The sequence below is a fragment of the Ornithodoros turicata genome, chromosome 2, assembly GCF_037126465.1.
Source record: "Ornithodoros turicata isolate Travis chromosome 2, ASM3712646v1, whole genome shotgun sequence".
NCBI classification, from domain to species: domain Eukaryota; kingdom Metazoa; phylum Arthropoda; class Arachnida; order Ixodida; family Argasidae; genus Ornithodoros; species Ornithodoros turicata.
Window position 1 is genome coordinate 33,251,734 of NC_088202.1, and position 18,226 is coordinate 33,269,959.

General features: G+C 44.2%; 1 protein-coding gene and 1 long non-coding RNA gene across 3 annotated transcripts; both read left to right on the forward strand.

Moving 5' to 3' along the window:
- Positions 1 to 1,818: 1,818 nt before the first annotated feature.
- Positions 1,819 to 7,706, forward strand: LOC135383327 (uncharacterized). 2 transcript variants are annotated; one of them, XM_064612838.1, is made up of 3 exons: positions 1,819 to 1,910; positions 5,301 to 6,919; positions 7,019 to 7,706. In XM_064612838.1, exons 2-3 carry the CDS (start codon positions 5,990 to 5,992, stop codon positions 7,217 to 7,219), a joined length of 1,131 nt encoding a protein of 376 aa, XP_064468908.1. In that variant the 5' UTR covers positions 1,819 to 1,910; positions 5,301 to 5,989; the 3' UTR covers positions 7,220 to 7,706. The 2 variants fall into 2 exon arrangements, with proteins under 2 accessions (XP_064468908.1, XP_064468907.1); XM_064612837.1 differs by having other exon boundaries at positions 5,301 to 7,706.
- Positions 7,707 to 15,314: 7,608 nt separating this feature from the next.
- On the forward strand, positions 15,315 to 17,434 carry LOC135383328 (uncharacterized). Its single transcript, XR_010419810.1, has 4 exons — positions 15,315 to 15,703; positions 15,841 to 15,935; positions 16,059 to 16,176; positions 17,174 to 17,434. It is a non-coding gene; the product is annotated as an uncharacterized LOC135383328 (long non-coding RNA).
- Positions 17,435 to 18,226: the final 792 nt, after the last annotated feature.

Consider the following 18,226-nt stretch of genomic DNA (forward strand, 5'->3'; position numbering starts at 1 on the left):
AAGGTCAGCCAGACAGGGTGTCGGCTTGCTATTCCCAAAAATAAAATAGGATACTCCTGTGTAGAATGTGTTGTACGTTTGAGTTCCAAAAATGAACAAAGACCGAGTCGAACTGCTGCTATTAGAGATTGTATGTGTACCAAGTGTGGACTGCCCTCCGACAAAGCCCGCCAAGAAAGATAAACAACGCAGTGAACATGAGAAGCGAAGGGAGAGCTTTGAACCGGCTGTGCGGAAGCGTGTGAAGATGAGTCACCCGGCTTGGGTCGAATACTAGATACTCCAAACCGAGTCTACTTCCAGAATGCCTGTGAGACATATCCTCACAATTGCTCATTCTTTCGTAATTTGAGCGTACGGATGGTCGGTAGATTCAGTGATCTGCGTGCAGCCGCGACATTATTGAGATGGTCGAAAGAGCTCTACCGAAATAGGGAAATTACCATTTCAATGTTGACTCACTCCTCTTGTAGAACAGCTTCCAGCATTCCTTTTGCTAAAATTTTAGTTTTACCTCAAGTTTTTTTTTAGGCCAGCAGGAGCAGCATGCGCTTATGACAGCGCTGCAAAGCCTACTTCGCGAGTATAGCGCCGAAAAAAAATTATTCCTTCAGTTTATCAAAAAAAACTTCCTGATTTTTTCTCCACGCATAAATGAGAAGTTCTTCTACAGTTCTATGTAAAGCGCATATTTGTAGCTTGTTATCGCCATTGAAAATTTTAACCTTGAAATGTGGACTTTTTAAGGATTTCCACGAATTTACGAATTTTTTACAACACCTAGATCGTTAAGAAAAGGGTTAATACTTTTTTATCACAGACTACTCCCGAGGGGCTTCACACCTGCAAAATTTTGTTTTGGTAGATGCTGTAGCTGTTTTTATAAAAAAAATGTCAAAGTTGGGGAAATTTTGAAGTGTTTCCCAGAATCTCGCAAATCCCAAATTTTGCGGTAAACTATTCAAATTCGGTCAGTTGGTGATATTGGCCTTCTAGAAAACACGTTTAAATTTTGGGCTTCGTCGGTGCCGTAGAACGCTCACAACACGCTTCCAGAGGGGCCACGGTTTTTGCTCGAAGCGCGAACTTCAGAGCTCCGTAGCGTCGGAACGCGTCGCTATTTGAGGCGAATATTTTGGATTTAGGTTACGTCTACCACCACAATGAACTCTGATTTTTTTTCGTAAAAATCGTGGTCGAGCACCATCGCCCGATCATTTGGCGTGGAATGACCCACCTTCACTGCTGGTTCTGTCTTGTGCTGCTAGTTTTGTGTTGTATTGTTTGTTCTTCCCCCAATCTGAGACACACGTTGCCCACGTCATTAAATATAGATATGACGTTACAATAAAAAAACACTAAGCTGTAACTCTCAGCGGTCATTAAAGGCGCTACCCACTCCGTTGCCAGGGATGCGAAACTGCAGTGCACACTCCGAGATTACAACGAAATATGCAAAAACACAGAAAGAAAACAAAAAAGAAGAAGGAATACACCGTCACCGTCAGATGACCTACAGCTTGTGTACGCAAGCGGCGGTTCTAAGCAAACCCGAATTTATCTTCCATTCGTATTTTAGAAGGATGTCCATGCTGTCCACGTTTCCGTGAGAACAAAGTCAGCGCCAGCAAAGTCATCTTCGGCGACGCCGGCAGCAGTGCCCATATAGGCACAATTCCGGTGCAACGTTCAGCGTCGCACTCCTGTAGCTGTATAGCCAATACAGATCAGGAGCTATTTTCCTTCGTAGAGGTTAGAGCCGTGGCCTCGTCGCTTCGTTTCGCGCATGAACACTCTCTCTCCACACTTTAAGACGCAATAGTTGTTCTGCGAAGACAAGGTTGCGTTCGCTGTGTGTCTGTACATCTGTGTGTGGCTTGTACGAAAAGTGTTGGATGCCTAAGACGACGGTAAGTTGACTTACGTCCTCATACATTGAAATGGTGGATTGATAACGCTCTCACAGGTGGCATTCTCTTGGGTTCTGATTGAGGAAATAAATCTGTTTAATGTTCATCGACCACATTCTGTTTATAGTTACTAATTTTGGGAGTGCCATGATGTAGGAGTTTGTTTAGCGGCATGTTAGGAAAGTGTTCCTAGCCATTCATTTTGTGCACCCGATTTAATATATAAGAGAGAAGTTGAAAAAGCTGCCTCTGTGAAAGGAGACATACACACAGGAGTAATGGGAAGGTGCCTTGCAACAAAGGGTTCGCCGTTACGCGGTATGTTTTGCAGACAATGACGTCCCATGTTACTGTTTTGTATCCGCAGAACTAACTACTCTTTCAGAAATACAGACACCGTGCCGTCTCGGTTCGCTTATCAATTCTGTGGAAGAGGAGACGCGATTCACACAGAAGTGGAAAGCTAAATCACAGGCGCTGGGCGTTTTAGTAGTTAGTCTTTTGAAATATTCGAAGTCTGACTACATGTTGGGTGCCCTTCTTAAATTACCGCAATGCCGGGAGGTAAAGGATAGAGAATCACCCGTGTTATTCGAATGCTTTGCGTGTTATTAAGTGAAATGCTTGCTACGTGTGAGGACAGACACCCTTACTTGAATCCTGGTCACCTGTGCTGGTATCTTTCGATGCCACGCATATTCTCTATGCATAAAAGGAGGGAGGCTCGGCAACCACGGATCACGAAATGGCTTGTCCAACTGAGCTCTTCAACTACTGGAACTCCGGAAAGCGCAGCTTTGCGGAGAAATCTCAATTTCTTTAAATTTTGCGGCGCATGTCTCTCTCGTCTTGTCGTCTGAATTACAAAACTTGTTGTGTTATTTTGTTTTGTTATTGCAATTATTATTGTTATTTTGAATTGTTGTTTTGAATTGTTATTCATTGTTATTTTGAATGCATTGTTATTTTGAATGCAAAAACTAATTAACGGGCTCCTTGCTAAAGATACAATGAAACGGAAATATAAAATCTGGCTATGCCGTGACTTTACTGGCATCCGCTTCGTTAGAAAAAGTTACGTTTCAGGCTGCATATCAAAGGCACTCGTAATGCCTTGCCAACTGTGAAGGATGCAAAATGTACCTACCGTGATATTTACAGCTGGGTAATACTGGCACGCCAGTTTTCAACTCCAGTATCGGTAATGTGGATCCCATATTGCCCGGGCAGCGGCTCAACATTCACTTTACATTGTTCCCATATTCTGTAAATAGGAGGTCAGTAGATGTCCAATCAAGGTACAGTGTGGGATAAAGGTTTACGGAACGCGTTCCGGCGCATTCCTTCCGCAGTGTTTCACGCGAGCAGCGAACGGGTCAGTGCGGATATACACGTCTGCATAGGTAACCCAGTTACCTGTTTGCAAATCCGTACGGTACCGTTCGCCTCTAGTGTGTGTCTCCGAAGGAGGAGTGCGTTCCGTCAAGTTTTGTCCAGTACTGGACGACATTGGGGCGCCCACAACAACTTACATGTTTCTGAGCAGTTATCGTGTGCCATATGTTATTTTTCAATGGGGTTACCTGTGTTGTTCACACACCAATGGACTGAATTACGACGTTCCGAACCGAATATACCGTGCTGAAAACGGAAGGAAATAAAATGGGAGACATGCCTGAACACCTCAACTCAATTGGTGTTGCACACTCGGTATCACACCGTAGAATTGCTGTTATTCCTGCGCATTAAACTCACCAGGGTTCAGAGGTGGATATGTTTATTGAAAGGCCGTCTTTGCTATTCATTAAAAAAGAAGAAAGAAAAGGAAAAGGAGAAAAATAAAGAAACACACACAAAAGGGGGCCTTAGAGGCTGGTCCAGAGGCCGGTGTCACCAATAAAGCTCAAGAGGGAGGTCGTAACCGGCCTCTGGTTGTGCAGAACCGGACCGAGGAGAGTGGCCAAAGCGATGTTGGGCTACCCAAGTCGTTGCAAGTGGGGTTGGAGGATGAACGTTTCAGAGAGATACCGGTTGCGGGATAGTAGGTACTGCTTAATGTCACCTTCCACGCGACAAGCTGTGCGATTGCTTGTGGGTTTCGTTTTTGTTCGTCACCCCCATAGAATATATACAGAACACACAAACACACACAAAGCCCAGTGCAGGGGTGATCAGGACGAGGGAGTGAAGTGCACTCGTAAGGGTTTTGATTGTGCTTTTACACGATAATCACAGAAAATTGTTGGCGTGAATACATCTGGCGTTCATTCGTACCCGGTATTCAGTTTCTTATTCGATACGTCACCCGTATTGCGACAACCTGTTACGTACAGAGGCACGCAGAAATGCTTTCCCTATCTTTGCAAAAGCTGCAGTGGCAATATGGGGTGTGTCAACAGGATGGTGTGTCAGTATTTGTCCCATTTAGTGAAAGGTTTCGTTTGATTCGTTCAGAGCAAGAATAAAATTACTTCTTGAATATCACGTCCGGGTCACCAAATGAAGGAAACAGGCGCGACAACCTTCATGTTGCGTGATATTCAAGAGGTGATTTTATTCCAGCGGAGATCGCGCCGGCAGCGGCTCGGCACGAGAGGATAGCGATGGCGCTGGAACCGCTACAGTACTATTGGGCCGATGTTGCCAACATTGGGAGAGTCTGGGACCAGTATTTGCCTGGCTGAACAAATACTGGACAGACTGCGTGTCAATGCTGGTTTAATTGATACAGTATGGAAAAGGCAGTGGGCCGTACCTGAGCCGAAAGCAGGCATGGTGATACTCGACCTCTCATGGACCATTGTGCTTGCAGAATTATTTTGCCAGTAGTGGTGTTCCATCTATCCCATATAAGCCCATTCCCTTTTCTCACATGGACCAACTATCGTGGAATATTGTTTGGCTGGCGTCTACATGCGTCTTTAGACAATATTATTTAGACAACAGTTATGTCCAACCCACATTGCCCCCTTTCAGCCAATATTGTTTGGTTGCCGCCAATGTCCGGTCCCTATTGTCCGCTCGGACCAAATATTCTTTGCCCCTCGGCTTTCTGTAGACAACATCGTCTATCTCCTGCAAATATCACCCGTTTGCTGGCTGGATATGGAGACCATATTTCCAAGTACCACTTAATGCAGACCGGTTGTTGGCACCCTTGGGCTAGTATTCGCATGCTACAAGAATTATGGGAGAATATTGGTAAGCGTGGACCTCTATAGCATCGGTAGTTCCAGGGGGACGGCAGTAATCGACCGCTTTAGCACGTCCTTACGTCCCTTTTAATATACGAATACGGCACCACTGAACAGTGCCCGTGCGGCAGATGTGTTACACATAGTCGGCTCTTTTATAAGGCGTCTGTAAAAGATTCATCTTTTTCCTTTCCAGTTTAACCTGCCCAGGCCGACTTCTGTGAAGGGGTGCACAAGATGGAAGAATTATTTTCCTTGCACAAGGAGTTAGACCTTTGGAAATGTTGCCGCCATGGAACAAGGGAAGAGTGCGTGTTGCCAAACAAGCTGCTCGTCTGGAACAAAGTGCTTTCGTGCTGCAGCGTGTACCTCACTGAGACTGAACGAGGAGTGCTGACGCTTTTCTTCACCGGTGATATCCCTATTACAAGTCGCAATGCTGGACATGTGGAAATACTCTTAAGGATCATAGGCGAACACGACAGCATCAAATTTTTCAGTTGCCGTGTGGTAAATATTGATATTCTGCACTGCATCCTGGGATCCTTGATAGTACGATCGGATGTGCGCGGGATCATCTTGAATTATACAGGATATAACGGAGATTTCTACCCTTTCTTGGGCTTATATGACTGTGTCAAGACGTTTCCTTCAGCCTCTGAGCATTTTAAACTCGGGACACCAATGACGACAGCCACCTTGATATGAAGCATTGTACGCAAGGTAACATCACTCGAAGTGTTCCACATCGACGAGCTGAATATTGAGAACGACGCGGCAGTTGAGCTCGGCGTGGAGTTAGCGAAGAAACGTTCTCTTAAAACACTTTCCCTGGGTCCAAGTTGTACAGACGTTTCGTTTTCCTATATATCTACACTTCATACTATGCAGTCAGCCGATAAAGATCAAGCATGCAGCCTGAACTCTTTGACTTTATGCGCATTGTGTGACCAGCGCAGAATGCTTTGGGATTTTTGGTTGTCAAATATCGCGATCGCTCACGTGAATCTATGTGGATGCCATAATGACACTGGAGTTACTGCTGATCAACGTATTCTTGACGATGAAGTAGTAATGCTCACTAACACTCTGTCTCGCAACAGCAACGTTGAGGTACTCGTTTTGCGAGATGTGCAATTTCGCCTGGAAGGGGCTGTTGCATTGGGCCAACTGATGGTCACAAACACGACCTTACGTACAATCGACATAAGCGGGAGTTACCTCGGGACGGACGAGTGCATAGCATTGGCAGATGGACTACGACTGGCGAAGGTTATTCAAGAATTAATCATGGAAGGTTGTTACTTCACACGCACGGGGGCAATGGGAATCTGTGAAGCCTTGCGAGAAAACGAATCGTGCATAACTGTCAGCTTCGGTGAAATTTGTTCTTCCAGAAATCAAATGACAACAAGTGATTTTGTCGAACTAGCTCTAGCCGATCTCCGAGGGAGAATTTGCTTTTCCTGGGATGCTCATGCGATACTAAGCGGCCACAGCCTTCTTATGCAGCCACGACACGTGAAGAACATAGTACTGAATTGCGACACAGGTCATGATATTCCAGCGGACGGGTTTTGCGCTTTTCTCGAACAGGAGGGGACACTGGTCGACGAAGTGGATCTCAATTTATCCTATCCGGCGTTTAACTTAGTGCGGAAGCTGGCTGAGTGTCTTCAGCGCCAAAATGGCCTTCAGGCTCTTCGGTTAACCCGTTACGAGGAATGCAATGAACCAGCGCGCAAAGTACTGCGGTTACTCGCTCGGAGCTTGGAGAAGAACACCACGCTCTCTGCTTTACATCTTGTTTCCCGAGTGAGTGACGTCATTCGTTGTTTTGCTCGTGTGATACGCAAAAACAAGTCCTTGAATAAGATGACCATATGGTGTAATCTACAGACTGTTGTTTTACAGGAGCTAGAGGAGCATATGGAATGCAACTACGCTATCACATCGTTTAATCTTCCTCAGGATATCTCACGTGATGAAAAACAGCGCATCGAGGCCCTAGCTGCGCGGAACACAGTTTTACAAGATCGATCCCTGCATTTCATGTCGGAGGATGTCGTTGTCAAGAAGTGCTGGGTGGAAGCGTTTGAACTAGCTGACACGTGACACGGGGACGCTCAGGAGAGCCATCATGTCCAAGCTGAAGAAATCGCAAGAAGAAACGCAATTCCTGATCGACCAAAAACAGCGGTACGTCCGCGACCACTACTTCACAATCACTGCAATCAGCAAAGGACGGATTGTGTGCAATCCATCTCTAACGGGTGCAACTCAACCAGAGGACCTTCCCGCGGAATGCCTATTCCATATCGCGGGCTATCTGAGTATAAGTGATGTTGTGTGATCCGCCCTATAGCACTACGATGAACGTCTATACTCAAGAGTATCTTTACGGCCTGCGCCACACCAACGCGATATGCATTTTTTTTCATGTTCTACTTTACAGCTCGAGCGAGGCACTCTTGAAGACTGACTCTAATTATCAAAACCTTCCTAGCAGGTGTTGCTTTGTCTTCAATGGAAATACATTGAAAGCTTTTTGATGTGTGAGCTGCACATAAACGCACATACAGGCATCGTTTGTGGAATCGCCGATAGCATTTCCAACTTCTTTATTACCTTCTTGTTTCTGGAGTGTTAATCCTGTGCCTCTTGAACTGTGTACTATGGTAGCCCTACACGATGGTCAAAATATATACAGGGTGTCCACGCTAAGTGTGAACAGATTTTTTAAAAATATATCAATCACTTTTTCCGAGATGAAATCAATTGCAATATAGTATATGCTGAAGGGCACTCCCTAGGGGGGCATTAACAGACTCCTAAGGCAATGTCTTAATTGACTTTCAATAATTAACTTTTTAATTATAAAAGCTACAAAGTTGCTCCAATGAGAACATCTGATCTCTTCGGTCACCAGATACCAAAACCGTTTTCAGAACAAAAATCCGTTCGGTAGATCGTCCGCAAAAAATTCGTGAAGGAACGCCATTTTTTTCTTTATTTGGTTTATTGCGCATCTTCAAAGAAGCGGCTTTCCTTTACCCCCAGTGTGAGAGAGTGAAAGAGCACAGTGCCGCCTCATGCGTCGAAGATTAGCTTTAGCTTGCGGAAACAAAACAAAAACACAAATCTATCGGGTGACTCTATCGCGACTGCCCTTATCTTGGGCTGCATTTTCTGTTTTCTTTAATCTTTTTCCAGGACGCAAGAGGCGATAGTGTGCTCTTTCATCCTCTATACTATATTAAGAACGGATTTTTGTTCTGAAAACGGCTTTGGTATCTGGTGACCGAAGAGATCAGATGTTCTCATTGGAGCAACTTCGTAGCTTTTATAATTAAAAAGTTAATTATTGAAAGTTAATTAGGACATTGCCTTAGGAGTTTGTTGATGCCCCCCTAGGGAGTGCCCTTCAGCATATGCTATATTGCAATTGATTTCATCTCGGAAAAAGTGATTGATATATTTTTAAAAAATCTGTTCACACTTAGCGTTGACACCCTGTATATGGGGGCAACGGTGCTCTTTCACAGGACACTTCTGCTGTATGTTTCTTTCTTTTGTAAATGATAATCAACAAATAAGGGAGAAACATGTGCTTTACTTGTTGCTATAGTTGCCAGTGATAGCTCTACCCGAGCGACGATGAAATCGAACCAGGACCTGGTGATTGGTGATTGGAAACAGTGGAGAGGCGCGATATCTCTAACCCGGCGATATGGATAGTAAATGGGTTCTGCAGAGTCCGGAAAACACTGATATACTGTTGCATGCATCTGATGAAGTCCCCCAAGGAGAACTATGACAAGAAGTATACCACCAAACTCTTTTCTGCTTGCGTGAGCAGGTATAATTTGCGACCCATCTCGCTAAAGCTGTATTGCAACTGCATTTCTACTCAAACAAATTTTGCCTGATGGAATAGTTAGTAAGCAATCGAGCTGGTGATGTAGATGCATACTTAAGAACTCCGAGACGAAGAACACTTCTGACTTTAAAAGATTGAAACTTTGTGTTGTTCGTGCACAGTGGCGTAGCCAGACCTCCAAAGTTAGGGGGGGGGGGCTCGATACGAAAACTTGCCCCCCCCCCCACTGATCCTGGGTGCGACAGCACACATAGACTTGTCCACACCGCAAAATGCGGTTCAAAAAAAAACAACAACAAAAGAACAAAATTAGTTTATTTGGACGTTCACAATACGATTACATATATACGCTGTCATGTCCAGTGAGGTGGTGTCACGAGATTGTAAGCACTTTGAAAAGCTCATACTTTGAAAATCCTTCTCGAGTGCTGCTTAGATAGCCGCCATGAACTGCAAGAACATTCGCGATCGTCACACTGGTCCCCCCCCCCCCCCCCCAATATTATTTTCTCCTCGGATTTGCACGATTTGCGTCGGTCGGGCCGTGGCAGGCAGGGGGGGCTTGAGCACCCCCTAGCCTCCCCGTGGCTACGCCACTGCTCAGAAGTCTAATAATCCTGTCAGCCTTCCCACTAGGCCATGAGCACAAGTCGCCCTCAATCCAGGATGAAGGTACCACTTCAACTTCCTTCGTGTTTGAAAACTCCACAATGGCAAACGACATCTAAATGGATAATGGAATATCCGGGAAATTCAGATAAGCAAAAGTTGACCTTGTCATAAACTCCAGAGCTTTGCTTACTCATACAAATGACTCATTGGAAACACCACAACTTTGTCATGGAATGGAAGTCTCACAGCTTTATTCGCTAATTTTAAAAGCCAGGCTTGGGGAAGCGTCGTCAAAACCGAAGCAATGCAAATGCCTAGACGTGATGACTCGAATGGCACCCTGTACAGGTCCTCCTTTAATCTATACTTGTGGCCAATAATACAATTAAGGCTCTCCTGATGATTTCAAAAACACAATGTTCTTGATGTCAATAACATCTTCATCAACTATACAGCAACTATCCGCGCTGGTTACTGCCAAAGTGAATGTCGGCGTCGTTACAATATGATACTGAGGGGAGCGGCACTGCGGAAGCAAGGGACCAAAGCTGGGTGGCTTCCCAAAGTTGTAACTGGGTGTGGCCCTCTCAGGGCTATTTGTCAGATGCCTGCCTTCTTCCCTTCGGTTCCACAGTTGAAGCAATGGGTCGTCATGCTTGTGAAGGCTTTTCTTTATATGCCTCATGTTATTTTCAAAATCAAACGCACTGAATGCGTCTAAAGCCCGAATCCCATAACAAGCGACACGCGGCAGATACACGCGAGAAGCGACAAAATCGACGTCACTGCCGCCACACGAGCGTCAAAAAAGCTTTGTCGCGGCTCAATATTTCTGCATCTACTCCCAGTAGATATTTGTAGCATGTCGCTGAGTTCGCTGCCTGTTGTTTGACAAAACCAGCTAGATTTGGCGGCGTGAAACAAGAACTGAACGCGTGGGCAAGGGAGAGGGTGGAGAGGGCAACCAACAAAACTAGCAGACGAAGAAGTGGGCGGGGCGTTGGGTACTTCAACTATGGCGGGCTAGAAGGTGTAATCTACAGACTGTTGTTTTACAGGAGCTAGAGGAGCATATGGAATGCAACTACGCTATCACATCGTTTAATCTTCCTCAGGATATCTCACGTGATGAAAAACAGCGCATCGAAGCCCTAGCTGCGCGGAACACAGTTTTACAAGATCGCTCCCTGCATTTCATGTCGGAGGATGTCGTTGTCAAGAAGTGCTGGGTGCACTGATCTCGATTGTAAAAGGCTGGATCGCGGATAGGGAGCGCGAGCGTGAAGAAACCGGCCGCCATCTTACGGTGCCCAAAACAGCCGCCGCAGCGATCATGGCAACTTCTTGCAATTACGGTCGTACCAACCGTATTGGCAAGGTTACAGGGCCTAAACTTATACAGGTGAGTCACTCTTCATCAAGGAATAAATAGGCGTCCATTCTGTACATTTATTTGACCATTATGAAGTGTTTTTTTGCCCAAAACGAGCACTGGATGCAGGTTGCTTGATCGCTCTTCCGACGTTCGATCGAGCACACTTGCATTTTACCCGGCGGCAAATACAGTTTGAGTGCATAATATGCTTGAAAGAACATGTTACACTACACAGGTAGTGTTGTCATCAATATATGTGCGAACACTCGAGCGCTTTTTTGCATGCATTGCTAGCATGGTACACGGTGTTCTCTGCGGAAGCAAGTGCCACATTCATTTCTTTGAATTACCTTCGCGCACAAGTTCGGTATTACGTCATAATAAGACCACGATTGTCACATTTTTTCATGTATTGGTATTGTTTTGTGCCTTTGTTTGATTTGTGACAAAGAATCCTACGTAACGGTGGTGTGGCGCGACTTGAATAACGCCTTTGTGTCTGAGCTGTATCGTCAGCTTGTTACGATAGTAATAATTTGTAGCGTGTCGTGCTATTTGTAGCAGTTTTAAGGCAAAAGTGGTCTCTCAATACAGGTTTCGTCATGAGGGCTGCCCAGTGAATAATCTGTGCAGTGTGATACGGCTGGGTGTACAGGTAAGTATCACGTTCCTCATCCACTGGTTTCTACTTTACAGGAAGGAACAACCTCAGTGCAAGCACTGTGGTTAGCCTCTCTCTGTTTTGCATATTTTCTTACATGTTCACATCAGAAACACACCTTACACTTTAGGCTCCTTAGAGATTATAATTCTTTTTAGAAGAGTTCCCCATATTCTTTTTAGAATAGTTTTTAATCTTTTTAATTATTAAAAGATACAGGGATTGTAAACCATGTTTTAAACTGATGTTTTAACATTTGTCCAATGCATTTATTAAACAACATATTCATTTTTAACTGGTTGCACCCAAACCAATGTTCTGATGTATTATTTCCTTTGTTGTCGATCCACCATAAAAATTGGAATAATCATCATCAATGCAGGTTACTTCACAGCTGCCTCGACATACTCAAGAAATGGGTGCAGAACCTGCGTAATGCCCACAAACTTTGACTACCACAGCAACTCCAGAAAGTAAAGGGATATGTGTCACATGGGATTTTTAATGGCATTCACAGTATATAATACCTTGTATGAACTGTTATAGATCTAAGCAGCTTCTACAGTACACTCTCAGAAATTAAAACTTGTCAGGGAACTGTGATAATTGTTTCAGTTAATAGGCATGCACATATACGCTATAAGAAGACAATTATTTATTGAGAATGCACTTCTCTGGCTACTCATGTTGTTTACATCTACTGTTGATCACATTCATTTATCACATATTATATTCTTATATATTATTATTACATTATCACATATTCGATCACATTAAATTTAAAATTTAGCATATATGAGAAAATATCAGTGGGGAAGTTGCTATTCATTGCTCATTCCAACCTAAAATTGAGTGCTACAAATTTAGAGAGCGTACCTGACCATTGTCATTCCTAAAATATATATTGCCATTGTAGCAAGGTCACAAAACAATAAATGTAGCCTTTTGCGACCTCCCTGCACGTTCATTGTATCCTGAAACGCATAAGTGCAAGAAATAAATCTTGAACTTGAATAAACTTGATGTTGTATAAACTTGACATAAAATGTTGAATAATATAATGAATGATATAACATATTGAATAAACTTGAACTCGTATATTCTCTTTACTCATCATCAGTGATCTTCATTACAAAAGCATATCGTGTTAGACTTTTTTGTTTGCGTTTCACAGACTGGGTACACGAGGGCCAAAATGACAAAATCACAACTGTTTCAACCTCCAAATAGTCCTGTTGCAATTTGAAGACCATACGTGGAGCTGCATTGTTTGGAACATGCTCCACATAACAAGCATGACAAAGTCAGGACTGGATAGCAGGACCCCGTCCCCAAGCAGCTTTTCTCACGCTGCAGTTGTATTCAACAAAAGCATGTGAGTGCTGGAGAAGGACATTCAGTTTGGCACAACCGCGCCTGCAAATAATCAGAACAAATAAAGGAAGAAGCAAACAAACATAGAAGGGCTGTACTTCAAAAAAGAGATAAGTCCTGTGTCTCAAGGAAGTGTTACCACTTTCTAAGTAACTTAAATGATTAAGCTTACATCACTACCTGATTAACTGTCCAGCGTGATCTAATTGCGTGAAGTATTTAGGGCTGCTTCGGTGTGTCCATATTCGCGAGGCAAAGCACCGCTGTCGTTTACTAAAAGACTGTTTCTGCGGCGATGCTTGATATAAGTCATACTAAACCCATACACGACTAAGACAACGGCTATGATTCTACAGTACGATCTCTTTCTGCCATGCGAGTATATATCATCCCGGACCGTTCTTTATGGAACAATTTTTGTCCAGAACGCAGCACGGGATATTACATACATGGTTGTTGTTAACCTCACATCGTTTCTTATTGAAATATTAGCTGGGAAACGTACTGTAGTACAATCCCCAGCGCTGCACTGCCGTGACGGTCTAGTTTCGGAATGCAAAACATAACGTAATTAAGAATCGAACGACAGGACACCTGTGAAACACTGTTAGGATACATCAGTATACTGGCACCTTACAAAATTGTGTGATGACAAACAACGATCAACGCCTGCAGCGCAATAAATACTCACAAACTCCGTTGCCTCCCATTGTTTTCTATGGGCGCACACTGCGTATTAGGGCCTCCCAACATGGCGGCCCGAATGCACGCCTCTCCCCCACGAGCCCCTCTCCCATGCGCGATCCAGCCTTTATACGTAGAGATCAGTGGCTGGGTGGAAGCGTTTGAACTGACACGTGACACGCCATACTTCAACCGCAGCGCCACTGCGTTACGGCGAATATTACATAGCAACTTCATTACAATTTCTCCTCGTTTTGACGAATGAAATACTATTTTTGGTATATTTATGGCAATTTACAACTTAGCTCGAATAAAATAAGCATTGCTTCTCCAAAAACATCATTTCTCGGTGACGAAATGTCGCTGCTCAAATGGACCAGGAAGTCGCGCCATGACCAGACGCGACAGCGACAAATTCTGCAGCGCGTCGCGTGTCGCTTGTTATGGGGTCCGCGCTTAATGGTCCATGAAACATAGCGTCGTCGGCTAGATGTAGAAGACAGTGCACATTATTAGACACTTCTTCTTCGCCGTACAATCTCGCAACACCTTTCACCGCAGATTCCAGCAAGGCCTTCTCATATGCATTTTGAGAGGAATACGGCACTTTGTGAACCAGCAAAGACACTGCACAGTGTAAAGCAGTAAAGTGATAGTAAACTTCTTCGTCTAGTTATGGGCTTCTTCGTCTATGGACTTGGTTGCAACAGGGCCAGTGTAAAGAAGAAACATTCTGAATTCCACCGCTTTCCAGCTGTCGAGCTCGTCAAGTCCTCGCGGCTTCCTACCAAACTCCCGTGGCATGAAAGATGCAAAAGATGCACTCTGTTCTGACAGAGCACAATGCCCTGCAGGCCCCAGTGCAACGGTTGACCGTCCTCCTACCCAGAGCTGCATTAACTTCTTCACCACCCCCAAGCAGACCAAGTGCATATAGTCCAAAGGTACATCACGTATGCAATCTATAGGCAGTTCGTTAAAACAGATTCTCCATGGTGGTACTCTAAATCAGTCTGCTGACGAAATGACTGATCCGTACGCAATGGACCTGCCGTGTCCGGGAAATTTTTTTCTTCGGTAGCTGCCTTGCACCGTGCATTTCGGACACGAGTTGTACCCACTATATCCTTTAGTCATCATCACAAAAGCCTTTATAAAGCCTTTTATTGAAATGTTCACAACTCTGTTATGAAGTATAACACCTTCAGCCACCGCGTTCTTGAGTTCGTTGACAACAGGTAACAAAAATTCGTTCGAGGATTGGGGCTTGCTTTTCCCCTCTTAAAGGTCAGATATGCCGATTTTGAAGTGCCGCAGAACTGAGCGATACTCGCGCTGTGTGTTCATTACCGAACACTGAATATGTGTGCGAAATATCTTGCTCCAACTGTTCGTAGTTTTTTAGAAAACAGTTTTTTTAGTTCCCACGCCCGGTCGTCAGACCGTCGGCAAACCCTGCGCACGGGCGCACCGACGTCACTGCTCTCGGTTTATCTGTCTTTGGCTTGGCATGGACTCTTGGCTTGGCTGCTTGGCTTCTTTCGTTTCCTCCTCTGTGGATCGTACATAAGCGAACAGCTGTTATGTTGTTACTAAGTCGGAAACAAAGCATGTGAATGTTTTTTTTTTGGCACAGCGTCGTTGGGAAAGTGCACTTCCTTGTTCTGACCTTGCCTTTTATGGGCTGGAGCGATATGAATCGTAAATATGCCACGGCGAAGTTGTCGAAGATGCGAGAGTGCTACGCTGTTAGAACAATTCATCGGTGCATTCAAGTGTTACCTATTATAAGCTGCCAAAAGACCAAGCAGTGCGAAGCTCTTGGCTGACAGTGGTGCCTGCTAATTTCCACTGCAAGGATTTCGTCCACGAATGTTATCATAGGTTACGCGCGACTCCAGAGGCAATTTGGAATCTCGGCACGAAATCGTCTGATGAAAATCTGAGGTGCCCGACGCATAACATTTTGAACGTGCCACGGAGGATCAAGGCAAAAAACGAGAGCAAAAAATGGTAAGTCGAGGTTCAGATATAAAAAATAGCAAGCGTAATGAATCGATTGTGCAGCTGTCCTACTGCGCTTACTCTGATATAACCACGATTAACAACACAATAGTACTATTGATAATCTAACTTCTGAATTATCACAGGTGCACGCTGAAGGCGGAAATGAAGCATGATCTGGCTTGCATCTGGTCATGAAGAAATTGCTGACACGTTAGTTGCAGTCCACCTCCACCAACAGGTATGACAATGTGATGTTATAATTTGAGTATTCATCTATGTTCAACTTTTCATGTGCACTCGCATGCAGACATTTTGACACCACTTTTAAATCTGCCCTCAAAGTTACAACCTGTGCTTCCAGGGTGGAAAACAAAGATCGCCATTCCGATTAGCTGCTATCTCCCAGTTCAAGCACTTTTGTGTCTGGACACTGGTTCCTGTGGATGGGGTGTTACAAGCTTTACTGTCTGATATAGAAGGTACGTTACATTAGTTCAGTTAATTTGTCTTTTGCACATTTTTGTTACTGTTAGTTGGATTACTGTTGGACATACAATCCTTTGACACACCGAAGCTGATGTCGCCTCTGATAACATTTTAGAATTTTCAGTGTCATGAACGTCCATTGAGGAAGGTGCCTTTACTATCTGTGAATCTTCAACTGAAGAATAGCCCAGAATTCATGTTAACATTGTCTACTCTTATTAATTCACTGTCTGTTTTCTGAGAGCTAAGAAAAATGGAAGCTATTTATTTGTCACAACTTCACACTGGATACTGGTGTGGTACTGGCTTGACATGTAAGCTAAAATACCTGGATTCTACAATAATTATGTTCAACTTGGTGCATTACCGTGGGCAATGCCACATTCACTACATTTTTAGTGGGTCCGGTGCACAAATACTGTGTGCATACTGAATACATACATACTGTTCGATAGGCAAAAATACCTGAGCGGTGCTGTGTAGTCTTTTTACCCAAAGTCCATACTCTTACTGCAAAGTCACAGTACGTAGAACAGCAATGTGCAGGTATGCTGCGATAGAGATTCGCAACAGAAAGAAGACTGTTGAGAGCATCTAAATTTTAATGAGACGAGACTTTCGTGCACAAGGCTGCTCTTGTCAATGTCTGACATGAAGTTACAAAATCCCAGAATACATAAAACATGTTGTAATGTAGAGAGCGAGGGGTGGTACAGACATAAAGATAATTATATAATCATATATAATAAAATAAAAAGGGGGTACGACTGCCCCCTCAACTCAACTCGACAACTCAATAACTCTACTTATTCTCTACCTTACAACATGTCATATATTCTGGAATTTTGTAACTTGATGTTAGACATCAAGAAGTACAGCCTTCTGTGCAAAAGTATTCTTTCTGTTGTGCATAATCATTATGCAGTAAATGCGACTATCCATTTCTTGTCATTAAATGCTTTTCCTTTCTTTCTTTCTTTCTTTCTGCAGTGATGAGCATCCATAAGGACACATGCCAGAAAGGGAGTCTCTTTGGGATGACAAACCCTCATCACCTCATGAGGATACAATGGTTGACGAATGGTTCTCAAGCACATCGAAACTTCCAACAAATAATTCATGAAAAAGCCAGTCAGTGCTAGCACCAGGAATTGAACGTGGGCCATCCTGCTAGCAGTCAGAGATGTTCAGTGGTGTAGCCACGAGGGGGCTAGGGGGTCTCGAGCCCCCCCTACCTGTCACGGACCGACCCACACAAATCGTGCAAATCCGAGAACATAATATATGGGGGGGGACCAGTGTGACTATCGCGAAAGTTCTTGCAGTTCATGGCGTCTATCTAAGAAGCATTCTTGAATGGTTTTCAAAGTATGAGCTTTTCAAAATACTTCCAATCTCGTGACACCACTTCATTGGTCATGACAGCCTATACATGTAATCGTACTGTGAACGTCTAAATCAACTATTTTCGTTCCCTTTTTTAATCCTCAGTTTGAAGTGTGCACAAGTATGTGTGTGTTGTCGACACAGGATCAGCGGGGGGGGGGGGGAGTTTTCGTATCGAGCCCCCCCCTACCTTTGAGGTCGGGCTACGCCACTGGCGATGTTACATTTCAGGCGCTCATTGACTTTTGGTGAATTACTTGTTGACTTTGTCCCAAGGTGGAGCTCGCTACAGCTCATTTGCTATCTGTTAATGTTGTGGCGTGTGTTGCGTTTTTTTCTTTGTGTGTTCCAGACTCAGAACGGTTAATTTGGATCAGGTCAGGTACGTTTCATTTAGACATGGCAAACATAAAGTGGTGTTTCTCAACACAACTTAGCAGTGGTCTTCATGCATTACTGATACAGGCGTGAATAGAAACCTAGCCAGAGCAGCTGATACACAGAGAGAACATAGCCCGTGTGTGTTTGTCTTTTCCACCGCAGCCCTTGGGTTTCCTCCCTGATGGCTACACATGTCAGGGATAGGTTTCAGAACCGGTAGTTCCCGCCAAGTGTGAATTGCTTTTCAGGGGATCATCACGTTGGCAGATGAAACAT